We start from the raw sequence: 19,640 nt of genomic DNA, 5'->3' as shown, positions 1-19,640 counted from the left end.
TTTTTGGACTTTGTTTTTGTACCTTTATTTAATCTTCCATTTATGACATGAAATGTATTTTTTCTCTCTTTCTTCTGAATTGAGTTATTGAGGTATTATGTGGTGAACCTTTAAGGCTTTAAAGAGGGTACCAGTCGATGATGACACATTCCTTATCGCTGGGCAAGTGAAGGCTAATTAAACAGCAGTGTTTTGATTTTCAGCATCGGCTGATGTTGTAGACTGACCACCGTAGGTTCATTTCTTAGGGGTTCCTTTACTGAATAAGTGGATATTTCTTGGTTGTAGAAAAATGTTTGCTTAGTTCTTAGTAAAAACGTGACGTTATCACTTACAAATGTTTTGACTGCTGTTAAATCCAACCACCCAAGGTTCATTAAGTGAACCTAAAATGTCAGTATGGATGTTTGAAAAGCACCTTGAAAAGTGTTGTTTTGCATGCAGTGTTCTGCTACCACAATCCTGAAAGCAATCTTGGGAGCACACACAATATAGTAGATCTGAATGATGAAACCATTTTAGCTGCCAAGAATATGGCACAAATTTGGTGTGGCACAATGTTACTTATTACCTATTTTTAGATATATTGAGAAAAGCCTAATTGCAAGAAGACAGTTTTTATATTATTATATTTTGTTTTATTTATAAGTGATGGTTGAGGATGCATTCAAGTTGGGAGTTTCATGGAACTGGATTTTATTGAATCTTGAACATTAAAGAAATTGTGTTTTGTTTTTGCTTCCACACCTAAACCAAAACCAATAATGAAAGACTATTTCATTATGAAAAAGAATTTTGGTATTTTTGGACTGTAGGTAAAAGCAAGCAAAAATCTTCAGAAATATATTTTTATGTGTAAATAAAAATGGTGGATTAAACTAAAGTTTAAATAAGCATAAAAATAGTTGTCTATGAATAATAGTTAAGTGGATTTTTTTAAACTACTCTCTTTAGATTTAAAATTGAAATTGGCTACATACCGTGGAGAGTTCTTTTAATTTTTACTTCTTTTCATATTATCTACATCCACTAGGGGGAGGTGGAGTGTTTGGTAACAGAATGGCAATCCTTACTGCTCGATCCTGATTATAACTGTGTGGATACTTCAAACTTCTGGTCTTATATACCCTTTGCAGGACTACACTATGCTTTACACAGGGAATGCCTTTTGAACTACATTTTTCAGTTGATTACAATGAATGAAGTTACACAAGTTGAGATTTTTCTAGTGAGGCAGGTCAATTTCACAACAACTGAGATTGGTGTCTTTTGTTCTACACAACATTTACAAAAATATGTAGACATACCTTTTAATTAGTGGTTTTCCCTACTTCAGCCACACCCATTGCTAACTGGTGCATAAAATCAAGCATACCACCATGCAATCTTCATTGACTAACATTGGCAGTAGAATGGGCCGTACTGAAGAGCTCAGTGACTTTCAACCTGGCACTGTCACAGGATACCACCTTTCCGAGTAATTTATGCCCAGCTAGAGCTGCCCCAGTCAACTGTAAGTGCTGTTATTGTTTAAGTGGAAACATTTAGGAGCAGAAACAGCTCAGCCAAGAAGCGGTAGGCCACACAGGCTCACAGAAGGAGGCCACTGAGTGCTGAGGTGTATAGCCCGTGAAAATAATATGACCTCGGCTGCAACACTCACTACAGACTTCAAAACTACCTGTGGAAATAGTATCAGCACAAAACTGCTCATTAAGAGCTTCATGAAATGAATTTCCATGGCCATATGCAAGCCTAAGATCACCATGTGCAAACTTTTTTTTCCAGGACAGAAAAGTTCACTTTTCTCTCCTTGATAAAAGTCTTCATTTCAACCTCAGTAATGATATCATCAAGAAAATGTGACATAAGCTCTTATTAACAGCCCTAGTGGGGATATTATTGACTAAAAGGTAAATTCTCATCTTGCCAATTTATACAACTGTGCTGAGCTTATTAATCACAATGGGAATGTGTTTTCTGGGTCTTCGCTTGTCACTTGTTCCTTGATAGTAAATGGTAAAAGGAAAAATAGGGTACAAGCTGGAGTAAGGCCGATTGTCTGCGTCGGAGGTTCGGTTCAACCCCTGGCGTGTCAGTGTCCTTAGCAAGACACCAACCCCTAGTTGCGTGAGAGCATCAGTTGTAAAGCGCTTTGGATAAAAGCGCTATATAAATGCAGTCCATTTACCATTTGATAGTAAATCCTGTAGTAAGATCAATTATCTGCCACTTGGTGCACTTTTTAAAATAGAAAACCTGTTTAGACCTATTTCAGATTCAAACGCAAAGAGATGTCGGTGATGTTTAACAATTATAGTTTCCAGTGGAGAAGAGTATATTGTGTCACAAGAAAGGTTCTGTTATGTAGGGAGGCAGCTCAGGTGACACTTAAGTTGAAACTGGCTCATGGATCCATATCTGGGCATTTACAATATTTATGCTTATTGTGGGTTTTTGTGCATGTGTATAAGCTACAGATACTGTAGATGCTTATGATATAAATGATACAAACGCTAGTTAGCTCAGCCTCAAGTGTCAATCTGGCGTTTACGGAGCTGACACACTAGGTAGCTCAGCTTAAGTGTCAAGTCGGCATTTACGCAGCTGACGCATTTGGTAGCTCAGCCTCAAGTGTCAATTTGGCATTTACGGAGCTGACACACTAGGTAGCTTAGCTTAAGTGTCAAGCTGGCCCTACGGAGTTGACACTAGGTAGCTTAGCATCAAGTGTCACGCTGGCTTTAACCTTGTCTTCTCTGTTTCCCTTTCAATGGGGCTCCCGCCCCTTATCTTGCCCTGAGTTCAAAGACCACTCCAGCCTGTTTCCTCGGCCTGAATCCACGGGATGACTCCAGTCCTATCCTTCGCTCCACGGTCACGGACTGCTTCAACCCTGTTCCTCCCCTGCCCATGCCTTTATGCTGTCTGTATTGCAGAACCTGTTGATCCAGAGCATTACGGGAAATAAAATGAAAAATTGATATTTTTGTGAATTTTAGATTTTTGGCATCTTCGAATACACTCCCTAATGGCAACCATTCAATAAATGTTATCCCTGGTCTTCCTACCTACCATGATAATCATTTGCAGCAGTACCCACATGGAAACTGAGTGGACTGTTTCCCCACCAATTAAATAATCTCTGACGATACCACCCCCTTCTTTGCAGTGCTAGAATTTGCCTATATAACCAGTAGGTGTAGCTGTTTTTCTTTTTATATGTACATCAAAATTATTACAGGTATTGCTTTACTCATACTGTGCTGTCTTTTTTACACTGTAAGATAGTTTAAAGATTTTAATAAATAGTCGGATAAGCCACACAGGAGATGAATGAAAACCTGACCCCACTTGCCTCCTTTAACAAGCTCTCAGGCAGATGAAAGGGAATTGCAATGAAAATCATTCCAATTTTTGACTTTAACTATATAGATAAACATTCATATAAAAAAAATCTAAGATAATACATAACAGACCGGCATGCAATTACGTTTGTATATTGCGTGCGTGAAAGCCATGCCATTTTCAGGTTTCATTTAGTTGGCTAGCAACATCTTGATATAAATGAACAAACATACTACATTTCAGAAGTAACTTATCTGATAATTTTGCTAATTAAAACTCAGCACACAAAGGGTAATCCAGAAACTAATTCCGGAAGTTAAATTGTGCTGGATTCAAAAAGACTTCCTTGACTGATTCACAGTATGATCCGCCTGTGTCCTCAATGTGAGTTATCTCTTTATCTGACAAAAGGAGAGGAAAATTGTGCTGTCGGAAATTTCAACCATACCACTTGAGACCAAATGGCAAACATACAGTTAACGTTTCCCCGTCTTTTTTGCGCTAACCTTTGCCTTCACTCCACCTACTTGAAACATTGATTGACAGTATATATGACAACTACATCGTCTTTTTGTCGTCATTGGTCCATCCGGGAATTTCGTAGTTTGATTGACAGTCGTCATGGTAACATTCTCCGTCAGTCGCCATTTTACCAGTAGCTTTTTCCTAATAATTTACCTTCCCGCCGGAATAATACATTTACTTTTTAATAGTAATGGCAACGATTTTGAAACCAATGCATCGGCAGGATTGGATTAAAAGAATTCAGAGACCTGTGGTTTAAAACAGGGTGGACATATTTAGGCGGTGCCAAGCAACGTGGTTGTCCGTCTCTCTGGTCCACCGGGCCGGTTCGCTGCGCAGGTTTGGAACGCGCGCCATTTTGTGAAATTTACAAAAAAAATTATCCAAGAAAACAAGGCGTATAGCAAAGGACACGCTAATTATTTCACTAATCTGGGGAGACCGTACCTATTATTACCAGAGACTGTTGCTGTTACTCCTGCGGAGAGGACCCATCAACAACTATAGCTAATTTTGTGTGGTTAGCTAGTTAGCTAGCTGTCTCGCTAGCTAGCTAGCTAACTCCCCCAAATGTAGCTAGCTAACTAGCTAGCTATGTTTTCTCACTCTTCGTCCGAAAAGCCAGCTAGCTAGCTAGCCATGTGTGTTTGTTTTTAGCTAGCTAGCTAGCTGAAGGAGATATACGCCGTTGATCTGGAAATTGAACTGACACCAGTCCGGAGGAGTGAGGATTGGTTCGAAAATTTGGAGGGCTCCTTACAGGAAAGGAGAAGCTGGATCCTACTTCGCCCCATGGGTTATGGGACTTTAAATGAAGATCACATCAACAAAAGTGAGTTCCGATGAAAAATGTGTCTGGTGGTATGTTGATTTATTTAAAATGCGCCAAGTTGGTTAATGCTTGCTAGAATTAGGTAGCTTGGCGGGGTTAGCCACATCTGGCTAGCTAGCTAACGTCAGCGAAGTTAGTCAGCAACTTGATGCGTGAACTGCTCGCGTCAGAAAAGCTCATATTTTTACCTGACTAAATTGGTTATAAGGGCGAGCTACATTAACTCATAATGTTAAAGTGAGCCTGTTGTGTATGGATGTCCAGCTAGCTATCACAGTACAACTAGAGCCCGAGCCTGGTAGGTCAAGTTTGGGGATTCGTAGTCAGTCAGTTAAGCTTACCAAACTGCACTAAGTTAGGCCATGCCGATCCGCTGCCTAGTTAGCTGGACAGCAGGCGTGTTCAGTGCAACAACAGTTGCCTAACTGTTTAATAACGCTAGATAGCTTGCTTGCTAACGCGACAGAAAAATTCTAGCAGGCGGCTAGTAGGCTAGCTAATTGACACATTGACATTGTCCCTTGGCGTGTGGACAGTTGACAGAAATATAAGGTGTGTTAGCTGGTTGGCCAGCTAATCACTGGCACCTCATACGCTGCTAAGTGTTACGTTCGTGCGATGTGAGGGATAGGTAGCCAGTCAGTGGTAGCTAGCTAATTCAGTGTTCACAAATGACACCGTCAGAACCGTTCAGAATGTAATGTTAATCATCATAGTTAGTTGTTGGGTAGCTAACTAACGTTAATGGAAAAGTTGCAATCACGTCTCCGAAGATCGCTGTGTATAGACCGAGTCCATTCAGAGCGCTCTTTAGACTACCCAGCTGATTTAGCTGGCGCTCACATAGACTAATGACAGCTCTTCTGTCTCGTGTGGACACTTTCAGTCAGATAGATTTCTCGCTAGCGATCATACATTATTGTTATATTAATATACACGTTGCAATAGCATGAGCACTGGGGGTAATGCTTGTGAAATAACTAGCCTAACTAGCTATTGGTGTGACTTTCACGCAGCTGTCTTTGCAACGTTTTCTATTTTCGTGGTTAGCTTGTCGTTGCTGGCAAGCAGGTTAGTTAGGAAGTTTAAACTAGCCTGTTAGCTACAATGTACTGTACATGTTACAATTGTCTTCCAGTGTTTACATTGTAACGTCAGCTAGTAATTCTACGCTTGCTGTTTTTCTTTAACGTTAATTCGTCAATAAAAAAAAAATGTGAACACGATGTACGGTCGCCATGTTTTTACCTAACGTACACTAGTTACTGCGGTTGCTATAACGCTATAGCTAACGTTTGTTAGCGAAACAATCTCGCAACACACATTTGGAAAGTACGAGCTAGCTAGCGAATTGGTGGTCTGTGTGTGATCATGATCGTCATTTTTGTCTGTCTAGGAAACGTGATATAATAATACATTTAACATAAATAATGATATGTATTCCCAGAAATAAAAATATATATTAAGGATGTCACATGTTTTGATTTTTCAACCAGTCTCAATCCGACTAGGCACCTTGAAGTATATTTAACTTGAAACTGTTCATTTAAAATTCAAGAGATGAACGCGAAGTCAAACCAGACTTAAGAACCCTCTTTTCTTGACAGCGTTATACCAACCTAGTCGCTGAGCTCCATCACTAGGCTTCGTTTGAAGCGTAATAAAGTTGGCCGGGTGGTCTGGATTGTGTTGTATTGGGCGATGAGGAAGATCTGTTGATGGATAGAATGGGAGAAGGAGCTCTACCCTGGCAGCTTGGTGGGTAAGCCATGGGACCACCAGGGCCTTGAACTTGAAGAAAGCTGAAATGAGACATTTTGGAGGAATGAAGCACAATCTTGCAGACATTCTGAATATGTTGACCTGTTTGCAAGGGAAGGTAGTAGAGGCCATATTCATAGTAGAACATTTTCAGTGACATACATTGGCCTACAAGTACTGAATGAAGAGCAATCTTCCACACGTTCTGAATATTTTTACCTGGTTGCCAGAGAAGGTAGTAGAGGCCAGATTCACTGTACAAGGTTTTCACATCATCGTCTGCAGATTCTGCTGCGATTGTATCAAATGGGTTATGACATGCAGTCCCACACATAGGCCGACAAGTAGGCCTACTTTGTAATGGCTAATCAGCTGCAAGCTAGCTGGTCACAATGTTAATGTCTTATACAAGAGGGACATTCAGTTACTTAGACGTTTTCAAATAGAGAGAGTTTATTTTTGTTGTCTCAGTAATGGTTCATAACAGTACTATAATATCTTGCACATCTGATCCCTGTACATATGGTATGTGGGATTATTCAGCATATATTTGTTATCAAAGTGTTCTCTCTGCTCGTCAGTCGAATATCAAGAGATTGAGGTATAAGCCTGGCTACAGCTCATATGGAAATACTTTGACAATGATGATGAATTGCATTCCTTAGAAATGAAGAATCTGTTTCAGCTGACAGATGGTCACTGTACAGATTTTTACATTTGGCATAGAAATAACGTCCGAAATATTATAGGTTACCTCAAGTTTGGAACTCTGAAGGGTAGGCTAAACTGTACATGGTAATGCTATTAGTCAAACTGAGTAAAGTTGAGAAAGTTAAATTATGAAAGTTAAGTTGAAATTGTAATTATATTCTTACAAACATCTAAAGCCTCTGTTGTAATTGTAATAAACTTCTTGAGAAGATCTCTGTGTAATTTTGGACATTTGCACAGTGATTGGCTGCTGAATCTTTATCCTGTTGGTGTACTTGAGTGGTTTTGTGAAAGCAAATATGATTTTGATCTTTATACGTGCTTTTTGTGGAGGTATTTTACTGATGGGTTAAAAACCTTGGTAAAGACAGTGCAGCGTCTGAGTTTTGGGTGGCAACATGAACAGAAAACTCATCGCATCCACATTGTTTGTTTGTTTACTGAGGGCAATGTTGGTTCCCATCATTCCACTAGCCCTACTAGAGCCTTCTTGATGCATATAGTTTACAGCCCTATGTTCTCAAGTGCTATGATGTTGTTGTTTCTTTCGTGCATCCAGGATTTAACATGAAGTTTTCTTGAACAAATTCTTTCTATTCCTTGTTTTGTCATCATTCGGTATAATGTTCAATAGTTTTACATCAGATGGTGTTATGCTTGTTGTACAGTACACTTTTATTCTATTCTGAATAGGGCTGGGTATTGTTTTGTTTTTATCGATTCCGGGTTTCATGTCGATTCTGCTTATCGAATCCTGGTTCCAATTCTTGTCATCAAGTAGCCTACAAAACGTTGTTGTATCAAAAACCACCTTTATTTTCAGCAGATTTACACTGCCATGAAAAGTTAATTGTCATTTTGGTAAAAAAGTAAAATAGAGACACGCAATGAAGGCCACACTCACAATTGAGGAAAACAACCTGTTGCACTCCATAGAGTTTAATATTAAAACTCGGTGGGTTATCAAGACTATCAAAATGCCAAAACTTCATTGTGTGGTGGACTGTATGAAAAACAAGGACAAGAGCCCAGATTTGACGTTTTCTGTGCTCCTGTGCAAAAAGATGCTAACTCCTTGTGCCCTATGGTTATTTTGATGTTTTTTTTGTTGTTGCTTATCCTGGCCAGGGTCGCGATGGAGCCTGTCCCAGCGTGCATTGGGTGAGAGGCAGGAATACACCCTGGACAGGTCGCCAGTCTATCGCAGGACACACACACCATTCTCCCACACAGTATGGTGTGTGTGTCCTGCGATAGACTGGCGAGGAAACCGGAGTACCCGGAGGAAACCCATGCAGACATGGGAAGAACATGCAGACTCCGCATAGAAAGGCCCAGGCCGCGAACGCTGGACCTTTGTGCCGAGGCCATTGTGCTACCCACTGCCCCACCGTGCAGCCCATCTGTTGACAAGTCAAATAACCCAAATGCATTTACCTATGATACAGTAAATATTAGCAATTATATTGAAATATGATTTGACGTGAAATAATTTAATAACTCTTGTTAACTTTTCGGCAGATGTGTTTTCCGAGTTATAATATTGCGTAGGCAGGGTTAAAATTTTCGTTGAGTGCAGGGGAGCATTGTTAGTAGGGACAGTCGGTATAAATGTAACGCATCATAAATGTAATACGGTCAGTAACTTTTATTTCTTTTTGTACAGAAGGAGACTTGCGTCCACATTCTTCGGTTTCCGAATGGACCCCAATTTGTTTAAATCTGTCCTGCCTTACCTTACCGATCACCCTTTCAGACGGGACAGATATGCTTTAAGAACAATAAGTCCAAAAAAAACTAAGGAGCGTTCTAGGCACTCATATAGTAATCCAATGAGGTATCAATTGTAAAGCGCTTTGGATAAAAGCGCTATATAAATGCAGTCCATTTACCATTTACCATTTACCAATGAGGAGTCGGGAGGGACAGATATGCTTTTTGCATAGCCGTGTCCATGCATATGTGGTGATTGTTACAGAACTGCCATCTGTGAGAAACTGATGCATAGTGTTTGGATAAGTGATTGGCGTGCAGAATGTTTATTTTAGCATGAAAAAAAAAAAACCGCTAAGTTATCTAGCTTTTTGATTTCACAGCATTATCAATAATTATTGATAAATTGATGTGGTGGCAGCTCTATTTGTATTTCTGTTTTCCACGAGTAATCAAGTTACTAGTTGCCAGTGTGTCACAGTGAACATGAGTGGATGGAACTTTTGATTAGGATCGTAGAGCTGACTATTTATTTTTAGGCGTTGCAGGAATGTTTGTGAATTTCTGGTATTAATTTCATTAATTTATTTTTGTCTCTGAAATATTGTGGGTCACAACAAGAAATAACTGAAAGATGTTGCCCTGACTTGTCACAGGCCTTTTGTTTTAAAGTGAGGGTTTTCAAAAGGCATTCTGGGGACCCCCTATTATACAGTACCTTCGTGGACCTGCTGTTGAACACCCAGGGTGTTAAAGTGACCTCTTTCTGCTTTCTGTTGTCTAGTGACCTGAACAGTTGGTTTCATGTACAAATTAAAATTTTGCATCACTACAGCCCATCTATGGTAGCAAGAATGTGTGGTTTGCCATTAGTAGACTTCATGTTTCATGGGGCTGAGTGTCCACAAAGCTTTTCTACAAAGCACAGTTTCCACCTCTACAGGTAACATGGAGTCTCCAAATCTGAACTTAGTTGAACATGTATGATGAATTCTATACCAATGCCTGCGACTTTGCCTTCATTTCCATCAACTAAGTGTGAGCATGGCTTTGGATTTATACCAAACGACCAAAACCGGGCTGCGTTTTTGAAGCTCACTTTCTTGTCTTGTTGAGAGACTTTGCTCACTAGCGCCAGTGTGGTTGGATCCAGTATTGGTGTTTTAGCCACCTTTGTTAATAGAAGTCAATGGCAACAATATGGTGAATATACAAAGTCAATCATTTTTTTCCACCAGAAAATGTTGTCACAATAGGTGTTTTTCCTTCATCTAATGTCTCCATATGCCAGTTTGTTATGTTATTGTGTTATTTGGACAAGATGGTGATATTTTGTGAATGAATCTGGGACAGTTTGCGTCACTACTGAGTGACTGTATCTCACTGTGCTTAGTGGACGACAGGAACATGGTGGCACCCACGAACTACACTTCCTGGGCTTCAAAACGCTTTTCAACAAACCCATGGAGCCTCAATGGGTGATGTGACAAAGTGCACAAAGTCATTTCTTTGGTCAAAAACAAATTCGGCTCATTTCTCCCTCCCTTGTCCTTGGTGTGCTCTTTTACATAGCCTGTGCACCATTGCCCTCCTCTTATCAAGTCCACAGAGAATGCACAGCTTTGTGGGTTTCTGGGACCACACGCGCACAAATCAGTTATTTTATGCAGTTGTCATGTTTCTGCTCAATTAAGGTTATTCAAATTCTCAGTTTCAGTGAAAACCTGAAAATATGTTGGTGGCGTTATCTCTGTGGAGTTCTAAGCCTATCATTTCTATGACAACAGCGTCCACAATTATTCATCCCCACCCTAAAGGCTTTAACAACTTTGTCACATGATTGCAGTGAATTAATTTTGTGTGATAATATGTGCAAAATTTGATAGCGCTAAATTGGGAAATTAGTATCAAAGCGCCGGTCATTCAGTTGCTGAACAGCGTGCTGGAGAAGACAGCAACACGATGGCAACTGGGTAAAAGCGCCTGTTGTCTATTGTCTGACGGCAGGGTTTTGTGAAGAAAATGGCACAAACAGCCTGTATTTAAAAAAAAAAAAATTATTATTATAATTTTGAGAATTTTAAAAACAGTTATTTTAAGCCTAAATATTTAGAAAAGTTGTGGAAGGGGGAGGATAGAGAATTTATGGCGTTGGAGGAATTTACATTTTTTAATTACGTCACTCTGGCCTATCTAGTGTTAAGAGAAACTTGCTGAGTCTGTGTGTGTGCCTTTTCTCTCTGTCTAATCGAAGAAGTGGGGGAAAACAGAATCTGAACAATACTGAACAAATTCGGGAGGACTAAACATTTGGAGAGAACGCCTTATTTGAGTGTTGCCGAATATGGTGTTTGTATTTGGAGCCATCCATACTTAGTACCGCGAGAGTTGGATTTAGATGGCTGGGGTAATAAAGCTTAAAAAAGTACAGTTGACGATACTGCACAACCAAACATTATTTAGAATTGTTTTCTACTAGTTAGCTGCAGCACTATTTCTGCAGTATCTCTGCTCTGCTCTTACCTGTGTAGCCCCACCCTGCCTGCTAATTCAGCGTTGTGAACACGCAAAAGGATTGTCAGATGGGTAGGGAAGCCTCCTTGCAGAGATCTGTCCTGATTGGTTGTTAAGATTCAGGCGCAGTGAAATTTGGAGTGGCTGATTTCAGAGCCTGGAGCAGTCGGAGAGACTGGATTTTTTTTCTTGGAGCTTCTATTTATTATCTCTCGCGTTGTGAGGGAAATTTAACCAGATATGAACAAAACTGTTCCAAAAAAAACTTGCTTACTGCACCTTTGACATAATTATTGATTATAATCTTTTTTTATTTATGGGTTTTACCCTGGTCTGCCTTGCTGCTGGGAGGAAAATTTAATGTGTGAAGTTTATAGATTGGCAACACTGATGCGCATTAGGTTTTCTTTTTTTTTTTTTTAGTTTTTTTTTGTGTTTTATAAAAACTAAAAATCTTTTTGTGTCATCATTTTTGTACCATTTAATACTCGTGAAGAAAAATGCTACATTGCTTATTTTGCTGCAATCACTGAATTGTGACATTGTGTAGGGACTGTATTGTCGCGTACAGTGGTGGCCTGTTGGATCTTTCATGATTGTGTGGCCATACAGACCGGGCTCCATAATGCACAAGTTTAGAAAATGCCAATATAAGTCCTTCTCTGTGTCAATGGCCTATTAACCACCATAGCTGTTACTCTGCTATTCAAGGAATTAAATATCTATTGTTTACAACTTCCTCTGTGACTTGGGTTGTTTTGTTTTGTTTTTTTTGTGCGATGAAGGTAACATTCACTCCTCAAATGTTAACGATGGTCTAAAAATGGTTCTGGTTTGAATGATAATCTATGATTAATTTTCATTTCTTTAGCCTGAGTTGCTGTGGACTTCCTCATGATGATATGAGTTTTACAGCAAATAATACATATAGCTGCACTTTTCTAATGTTACTTTTTATTGATTTTAGATTTAATTCTTAAGACGTAAATTGTTTGCATCTTGTGATCATATCCTGCATATGATTTTATAACAGCGAATGATTACCCAGGTGTGTTCTGCCAGTTACGTTCTGACCATTTTTTCTGTTGTTTAGTTTTAATGTTTTCCATTTATTTGGAAGCCAGAAATTTTGTCTTCAACCTTCAGTGGAACATTCTGTATCGAGAAAGATGTTCAGGTATGCCTGCTGCTAGATGCCACTGTCTGTTGTCAGCTAAACCCATTAGCTGCAAAGCAATCTAGTATTAGGATTTTCTGATGGAATCAAGGAATTCTTTCAACCTTGTCTAAATGTACTATTTGCTACAACTGGTGCATATTTTCATATTTCACCAAGTAGCTGCATGACCAACTGTTCTGACTTCTAGTTGAGAAATGCATTTAACCTTAAACATAAAGTTTTCTACTCAGATGCAAATTCATGCGAGATGTGCTACTGAATAGTTGCAATATCTATTGTACTAAAAAGTTTTTGTTTAATCAATAATTATCATGTAGATATTGTGGGATCTAAGATATTTCTAGGGTACCAAAATCTAAAAACCTAAACAAAAAATGAGTACATTGCTTTTTGTCTGTTATGAAGTATATGCATTTGCCCCTTATGATGGTTTATGATGAAATATAGACATCGTATTTAAAAATAATGCAAAAACGTGGTACAGTACACATACCTAAATCATTCACACTTGTATGTTTTTCTGTAGTCTACGGTAAATAATTTTTTGTTGCATGGGGATGGAGAAACATGTTACTATTATTTCTAAAATGGATTGTTCAAGACTACAAATGACCACTGAATCTTGAAAGGGACATCTTTGTGTGTAAAACCAATGGTAAAATTGTATATTTATGCCATATTTAGTTGCCTATATTGATGATAGAATGATGTGGTATACTTCCACAAAAATCCCTCTTGTTTATTGGCATATCTTCAGGCTATTGTTTGCTTTATCTTGTTGCCGTGATGGAATACAAATCTTTGGTGGTGAAAGAATATTTTGATGAACTCCCAGATGGACGCAATTGTTCAGTGTGTCATGCTTGGGGGTATAGTTGCAGATGAGACTGCATGGAGGGGTTGCTTGTTAAATGGATAATCTAAGCAACCATGGTGGCACTTAGAAACTCATTTAGCATCCTTGCAGTGTATTGTGTAGCGATAAAACTAAAACACAGTTTGTTGTTTCCACTAATAGTTCGGTTGCAGTGAACATCTGAGTCAAGCAATCTGGGCGAGCCGGCACCCTTGTCACTAGGGGGTTTTGCACGAATTGCTTGACGGGTTGACTTGTGGCCACCCACCCACCAGCAGGGGTTGTTGGTACATGACGAGATGCTGGCCTCCCAGCCAACTGAAACCCTCCCTTCTGCAGGGAAGTTTAAAGAAGTGTGCCCCTTATCAGACCCCCAAAGGAAAACAGACTGTTTATTGCGCTGACAGGGAGTCAGCAGGGTGTGATAGAGAGACAGTGCTCGGTTGCAAAACATACTACTGGATCAGCGTTATGTAAAACTTAGGTTCTCCATGATACAGTGTAATCATGTTTTATATTGTTGGAAAGCCAGAGTCATGGGGAACAAGTTGGTGTCTCAGCTACAAAGGTTAATTCGGTGTGATATGTTTGCAGGCATGGTGCAAGCAGGACCGTTGATGTACCATTTTTTGGCTGGACCGCAACAGCGGGGCCAGCCCTACAAACTCGAATGTCTGTGACTGAGTTACTGAGTGATGAAGTTACACCATTGGTTGGCCGGAGAGGTCCAGCCATATACTAGGTTTTGACCTGGTATTGTTTTTAAGATTGTTTCCTTATTTGATGACTTTGATCTTTTGGTATATAAGTAGAGAAGTGCAATGCTTTGGGGAGACACGTCAACGCAGTCTCCTACGCATATGCATATAGCCATTCAGCTATACATAACTTCACACACTTTTGCAGCGTTGTATATTGACATTATTAGCATACTGTACAATAAATTTCATTAACTTTAACCTTTAACCACCACTTGGATACTTTTGCTGCTTGGTGTAACTGAGGTGTTCCTTACACGTCTCTGGGCTACAGTAGCTCCATTTGTGCATCGCCCTCGTTCACTAACTAGAGTCAACCTTGGAATTGCTTTTCCTCAGTGGCATCAGCTGAGGTTAGCCACGGGGATGAAAAGGGACACGGAGTTAGCCTATTTTCTGTTGGACCTGTAAGTAACGTTACTTTTACCTAGTTGGTCAACCTTACACATCGTGCCTCTCACTCGCCCAAAGGTATAAGGTCCATAAGCAAACGCATTACCAGTGAGGTACAAGCAAACTATCTGCAGAGGCTGCAAGTTTAAAAAAATGTGTGTTCTTCTATAAATGTCCATTTTTCGTGTAGCCGATGTTTTTTTTTTTTTTTACTGCGTTAGCTGAATGTTTAATGTGAACACATTCTTTGTGAGCCTGAAGCATTTGTACTGTTTGGGGCATGCCGGATGGCTAGGCGTAACGTAATGGCATACCTACCATCCCAGAATCTGTGTGAGATGCTAACATGATTTAGCAGTGTCTGGCATACCAAAGTACATGGAGCATGTGTGTGTGTGTGCTCGCGTGCGTGTGTGCGTGTGCATGTTCATTTTTAAACGATCTTACCTACCTTGAGCGAGTAGTTTGGGTATGTTTGGTGTTAAGATTGGTAGTTCAGTGTAGGATTGTGTATCGAGAGCCAGTTCCAAATTGTCCCCGGTAAGTACTTATAACTTTCATTAGCTATAGCTAAGAGGCTGTGCCAGAAACTCATTTGTTTGTTTCATTTGTTTTTTAGGATGTGATGTGACATGTAACTGTATAGACAGCAACGTTGCTTATCAAATCACATTCCAAAGAAACAAAGTTAGCTAGCTGGCTAATGTTATTATGATAACTTAGCTGCTTTTAACTGAGATGCTTTTAACTAATGTTATTAGCTATGATGGCTACCTTTAACTAATGCCAGTGTTAATTAAAGGAAGCTATTATAATAACTTTATTTAAAAGTAGCTTTTTGCACAGGAGCACTGAAAACTTCAGATCTGAATTCTTGTCCTTGTTTTTTGTGCATCCCACCACACAACGACATTTCGGAAATGTTTAGAATCTTGATAATCCACCGACTGCTAGTAATAACTTTATGGAGCTCAACTGATTGTTTTCCCCCATCGTGAGCATGGCCTTCATTGTGTGATGCGTTATGCACTGTCACTATTTAACTTTTCTGCTAAAATGACTATTTACTTTTTATGTCAGCCTAAATCTGCTGAAAACAAAGGTTGTTTTGCATACAGCACATTTTCATTTCTTTTTGTTCTCAAACTATATGACTGGAATCAATAAGCAAAATTGGAATGGTACCTGGAATCGATAAAATCTAAATGAAACCCTAAAAGTATCACACTATTCTTTCCTTAAAATTTTAAATAAAAATTCCAACATCCAATTTTGTACCTAGGTTACTGGCCAGAAGGTGATTGGCTCGTAGCTGCCTAGCAAACTAGTGCGTAAACTTGAGACAGTTGTTTCTAAAGTTGACTAATTCTATTCTGCAATTGTTGGACTGTTAGGATGATTGATTTTATGTTCTGCTTTCTACTTTTCCTCTTTGGATCCTGTTTAATGAGAACGTTGGTTTCCGCTGTATCGGTCCCCTGAATGGTAACGTCGTCCTGAATCTCTGCATGTAACATTTAACATATTCTTAGCCGTGCATTTTCCCTCACCATTTCCTGGAGAGCAATAGCAGTAATGCAGAGTTGTAACCTGTACAGGTCTAACACATTTCCAGTGACATCTTGCAAAAAATTTGCTATGTAGGGAAGTTATTGTAGTGCCTACATTGCTCTTCCAAGTGCAGCTAATAGGATTTTAGAGAGTTTAAAAAGAGGATTGATGAAGTTGATCAGTTTGTTGTTTCATGGTTAATAATGTTAGTTTCAGAAATCCTTGCTTCGCAGTCTAGCTATTTCAATAGGTGTTGTGACTTTAAAGTGGCAGTTTTCAACATTGTCGGCCTCATGAAGGATACAATCTCGATCAACACCCATGTTCTTTGTCTGCTGTCAGTGTGATTCTGAGCAAACTTTAGTGTTCAGTTGCTTTGACAATGATGTCAATATGTGAGTTTAAAGTCAAGTCAAAATTGTGTATCACATTAAAACTCCACATAATAATTATTTTAGCCTACAATACATTTATTTAAGATTTAATTAATATTTCAAATATTTATATTGATTTGCGGAAATGTTTGGTTGCCCTGTGTATTGCTACGTTTTTTCTTTTTTTGTTGCCTACTATAATAGCCTACATACAATTCAAACAACACTGCCCCGCGGTGTGGTATGTTTTTACTTAGCGATTAGTGTTTTTTTTTTTTTTTCGTTTGGTTTTATTTCGATTCGGTTTTGGAAATTAATCACAGTTTTTGATTTTGATTTATTTATTTATGTTTTGTTTTAAGAAATATGAATGTACAATGAAACAATGACATTTGAAATTCTTTTAAAATATTTTTTATTGAAACACTTTTTTAAAAAGCTTTCAAATGCAGCTGCGGCTGAATATTACAGCAAATCATTGGCATCAGTTATCACTTTGGTCTTTACAACTATATGTGAATTTCTGGTCTATATGTATATTTTATTATTTAATTTTTGACTTTATAATTTCCCTCCCTTTTCATACTCTATTTGCTCTGGAAGTAAAGAGATTTTTTCTTTGGCAGGTGAACGTTACCAGCCTACTGTTTTCAGTGTTCCTTCTGAGACACGTTAGCAAGCTAACCAGCAGCATTGACAGAATCATTAGACCAATTTCGAGGCAGATATAACATTCTGCCAAGTACAAGCTGCAAGTTTGTTAGAAGTGCCGATTTGGAATATATATATATATATGTGTTGTTGTTCTTACAGTCGCATAGTTGGCTTACATATACCTCTTCGGTCAGAGTACTATTGGTTATGTGTTTCCAAACTAATGTCAATTGCGTGTCTGTAAGCACAATGGATTAGGGTCATTGTAGTTATTGCGATGCCTATTTCTTTGCGAACTGCTTTGGGTAGCTGCCTTTGGAAAAACTACAACTTAAAAAACCACCATACGAGCTTGGAGAAACACACTGTTTACCCGGCGAATTATCCACCAATGGGATGAGCATGAAGTGTGCACCCAGTGTTCTTCAGTTCGAATGTAGTTCATTATTTCAAATGCCTTTTGTAGACTAGAAAAACACTTTTTTTTTGCTTACAAAAGATTGCCTGCCAAAGTGGCTAGTTAGAGTGACGGAGTTACACCCCATTTTGTATTTTTTCTTTTCTGATTTATTGTATGTTTTTAATTGGCTGTGAAAATGTTTGTGTGTGATGGAGGATTATTGTAGAAATTTGCAAAGTTCCAGACAATGTTCCAGCTTTACAAAGGCTAGTGTAGAGGCATCAACGGGTTTAAAGCAACAAAAATGCTCTTCAGGTAAACCCAAGCCGCCTGAATAATGACATTATGTCTCCAAAGGCTATCCATATGAACACATTAATTTTATAGCAGTTATTCCCATGTGAAAACTATTCTATTTTTGTGCATGTACTTCTTTCCTGCTCAGTACATAAGTGGCACATGCTCCTCTTTCCCAACTTCCACAGAGGGGTGGTTTAGGTGCATCAGGCCTGGCCAAAGGGTGGCCATCGCAATGCCTGTTCTTGCATGCCTAACATTAACTAAACAGGATGGACTTTTGGTTACGTTACTGTATGTTAATTATTCAAGTCTGAATTTACAGATGAGCAGTTGCAACGAATGGAAGCTTTGTGTGGGCGAAGCGGGAAGTTTGAACTGGCGTACTGACATCCCGTTTGAAGCCGCTTTTTCAATAAACATGGGTTGTCTCAGGGTAGTTGGTGAAAGTGACCTGAAGATGTTTTTTGTTGATTTTTTTCCCCCTGAAGTGGAATCGCACCAGCAGAAGCCATTTTTAGTCCTGTTGATTTGCTGCTGCTTTGATGCACTCCTCACACATATAGGGCTGCTGATGCAGACACTGCTTTACAGGACCACAGCAGTCTCAGGCTGCATGCGTCCCAGGAAACGGTTCCAGCTGAAGACGAAATTTAAATGCAATTTTTGTTTTATTTTTTACAAATAAAACAATCAAGCAATAGATGCACATCCACCCTCTGAAGGTTTAATGTTGCTATGAAAGCTGCTTTTAACTGCCAACGTTGTTACCTAAAGGTTGCCGGTTCGATTCCCGGGTAGGACACTGCCGTTGCACCCTTGAGCAAGTTACTTAACCTGCATTGCTTCAGTATACATCCAGCTTTAGAAATGGATGCAATGTAAAATGCATTTTCAAATGTTGAGCGTCTGCTAAATGCCTTTAATGTAAATATTTTTCTAATCCATAAAAAGAACTATTCCTTGAATTTATGCATTCATTTTCTTGTTTATGGGTACCTGAGGGATCTTGAGTTGCTATAAAGCAGTTGGAAATAGTTCTTAGCCCTTTAACATACCCTGAAAGCGTACTTTGGAAAAGTTCCCAACCTTTCATCTCAAGGTCCCCTATAATGACCACCCACTGTCAGAGGACCCCCACCTCTTTAAAAATAACTTCTGACATTTTTACAACACCCTCTTCGTGGCTATTTAACACACCGTTTGATAGTGGGACATCAGAACAGGATATTTATTACAGATCTGTTCAGGCATTTAGTGCCATATGAATGGGTTACAAATTAATTACTTGCTCTCGTGACGTAGAACATTTACACAGTAATTTATGCGTGCATTTTATTACCAAGGGCATCGAAACTAAGCTATGTGTCATGTATCTGAAAGTCTGAAACATAGGCTACAATTTATGGCATTTGGGAAACGAAACAAAGTATTTTCCCTTTACATTTTACTGAGAAACCCCAAGGGTTCCTTTGTGGACCCCAGGTTTGGAACCCCTGCTCTTGTAGAAAAAGTGTCTTGTAGAAACAGCCAAGCAACCTTCAGCTACAGTATGTGTTAATACTGGTTAATTTCCTTAAATGTAAGTGCATGTACTAAGCCAACCAGTATTTAGGCTTAGTACATGGACTTCAGACTACAACAGACTTGCTGTTTATAGTTGCATAACTGTGTATCTTGAATGTTTTCAAATGCTTTTTGAATCCAAGTTATTTAGTTTCAGAGAAATGGTTAACGGATATTGCTGGCAAAAAGAATCTGATCTGCAAATGT

The 19,640-nt window shown here is 39.0% G+C and overlaps 1 protein-coding gene and 1 long non-coding RNA gene across 2 annotated transcripts in view; both read left to right on the top strand.

Annotated features, from left to right (window-relative positions):
• The first annotated feature begins 3,940 nt into the window (after positions 1–3,940).
• The window catches only part of LOC135236028 (dual specificity tyrosine-phosphorylation-regulated kinase 1A-like), a 32,146-nt gene continuing 16,446 nt past the window's right edge, over positions 3,941–19,640 (top strand). The window contains exon 1 of the mRNA XM_064302169.1: positions 3,941–4,705. Within this exon, the coding sequence (XP_064158239.1) occupies positions 4,666–4,705 (40 nt within the window). The 5' untranslated portion in view covers positions 3,941–4,665. The remainder of the gene's footprint in view (positions 4,706–19,640) is intronic.
• On the top strand, positions 4,713–11,821 carry LOC135236032 (uncharacterized). Its single transcript, XR_010324496.1, has 2 exons — positions 4,713–9,014; positions 9,091–11,821. It is a non-coding gene; the product is annotated as an uncharacterized LOC135236032 (long non-coding RNA).

Source organism: Anguilla rostrata, chromosome 12 (assembly GCF_018555375.3).
Source record: "Anguilla rostrata isolate EN2019 chromosome 12, ASM1855537v3, whole genome shotgun sequence".
In the NCBI taxonomy this organism is placed as follows: Eukaryota; Metazoa; Chordata; class Actinopteri; order Anguilliformes; family Anguillidae; genus Anguilla; species Anguilla rostrata.
Note: the sequence above shows the minus strand (reverse complement) of the source record. Positions and strands in the feature narration are given on the sequence as shown.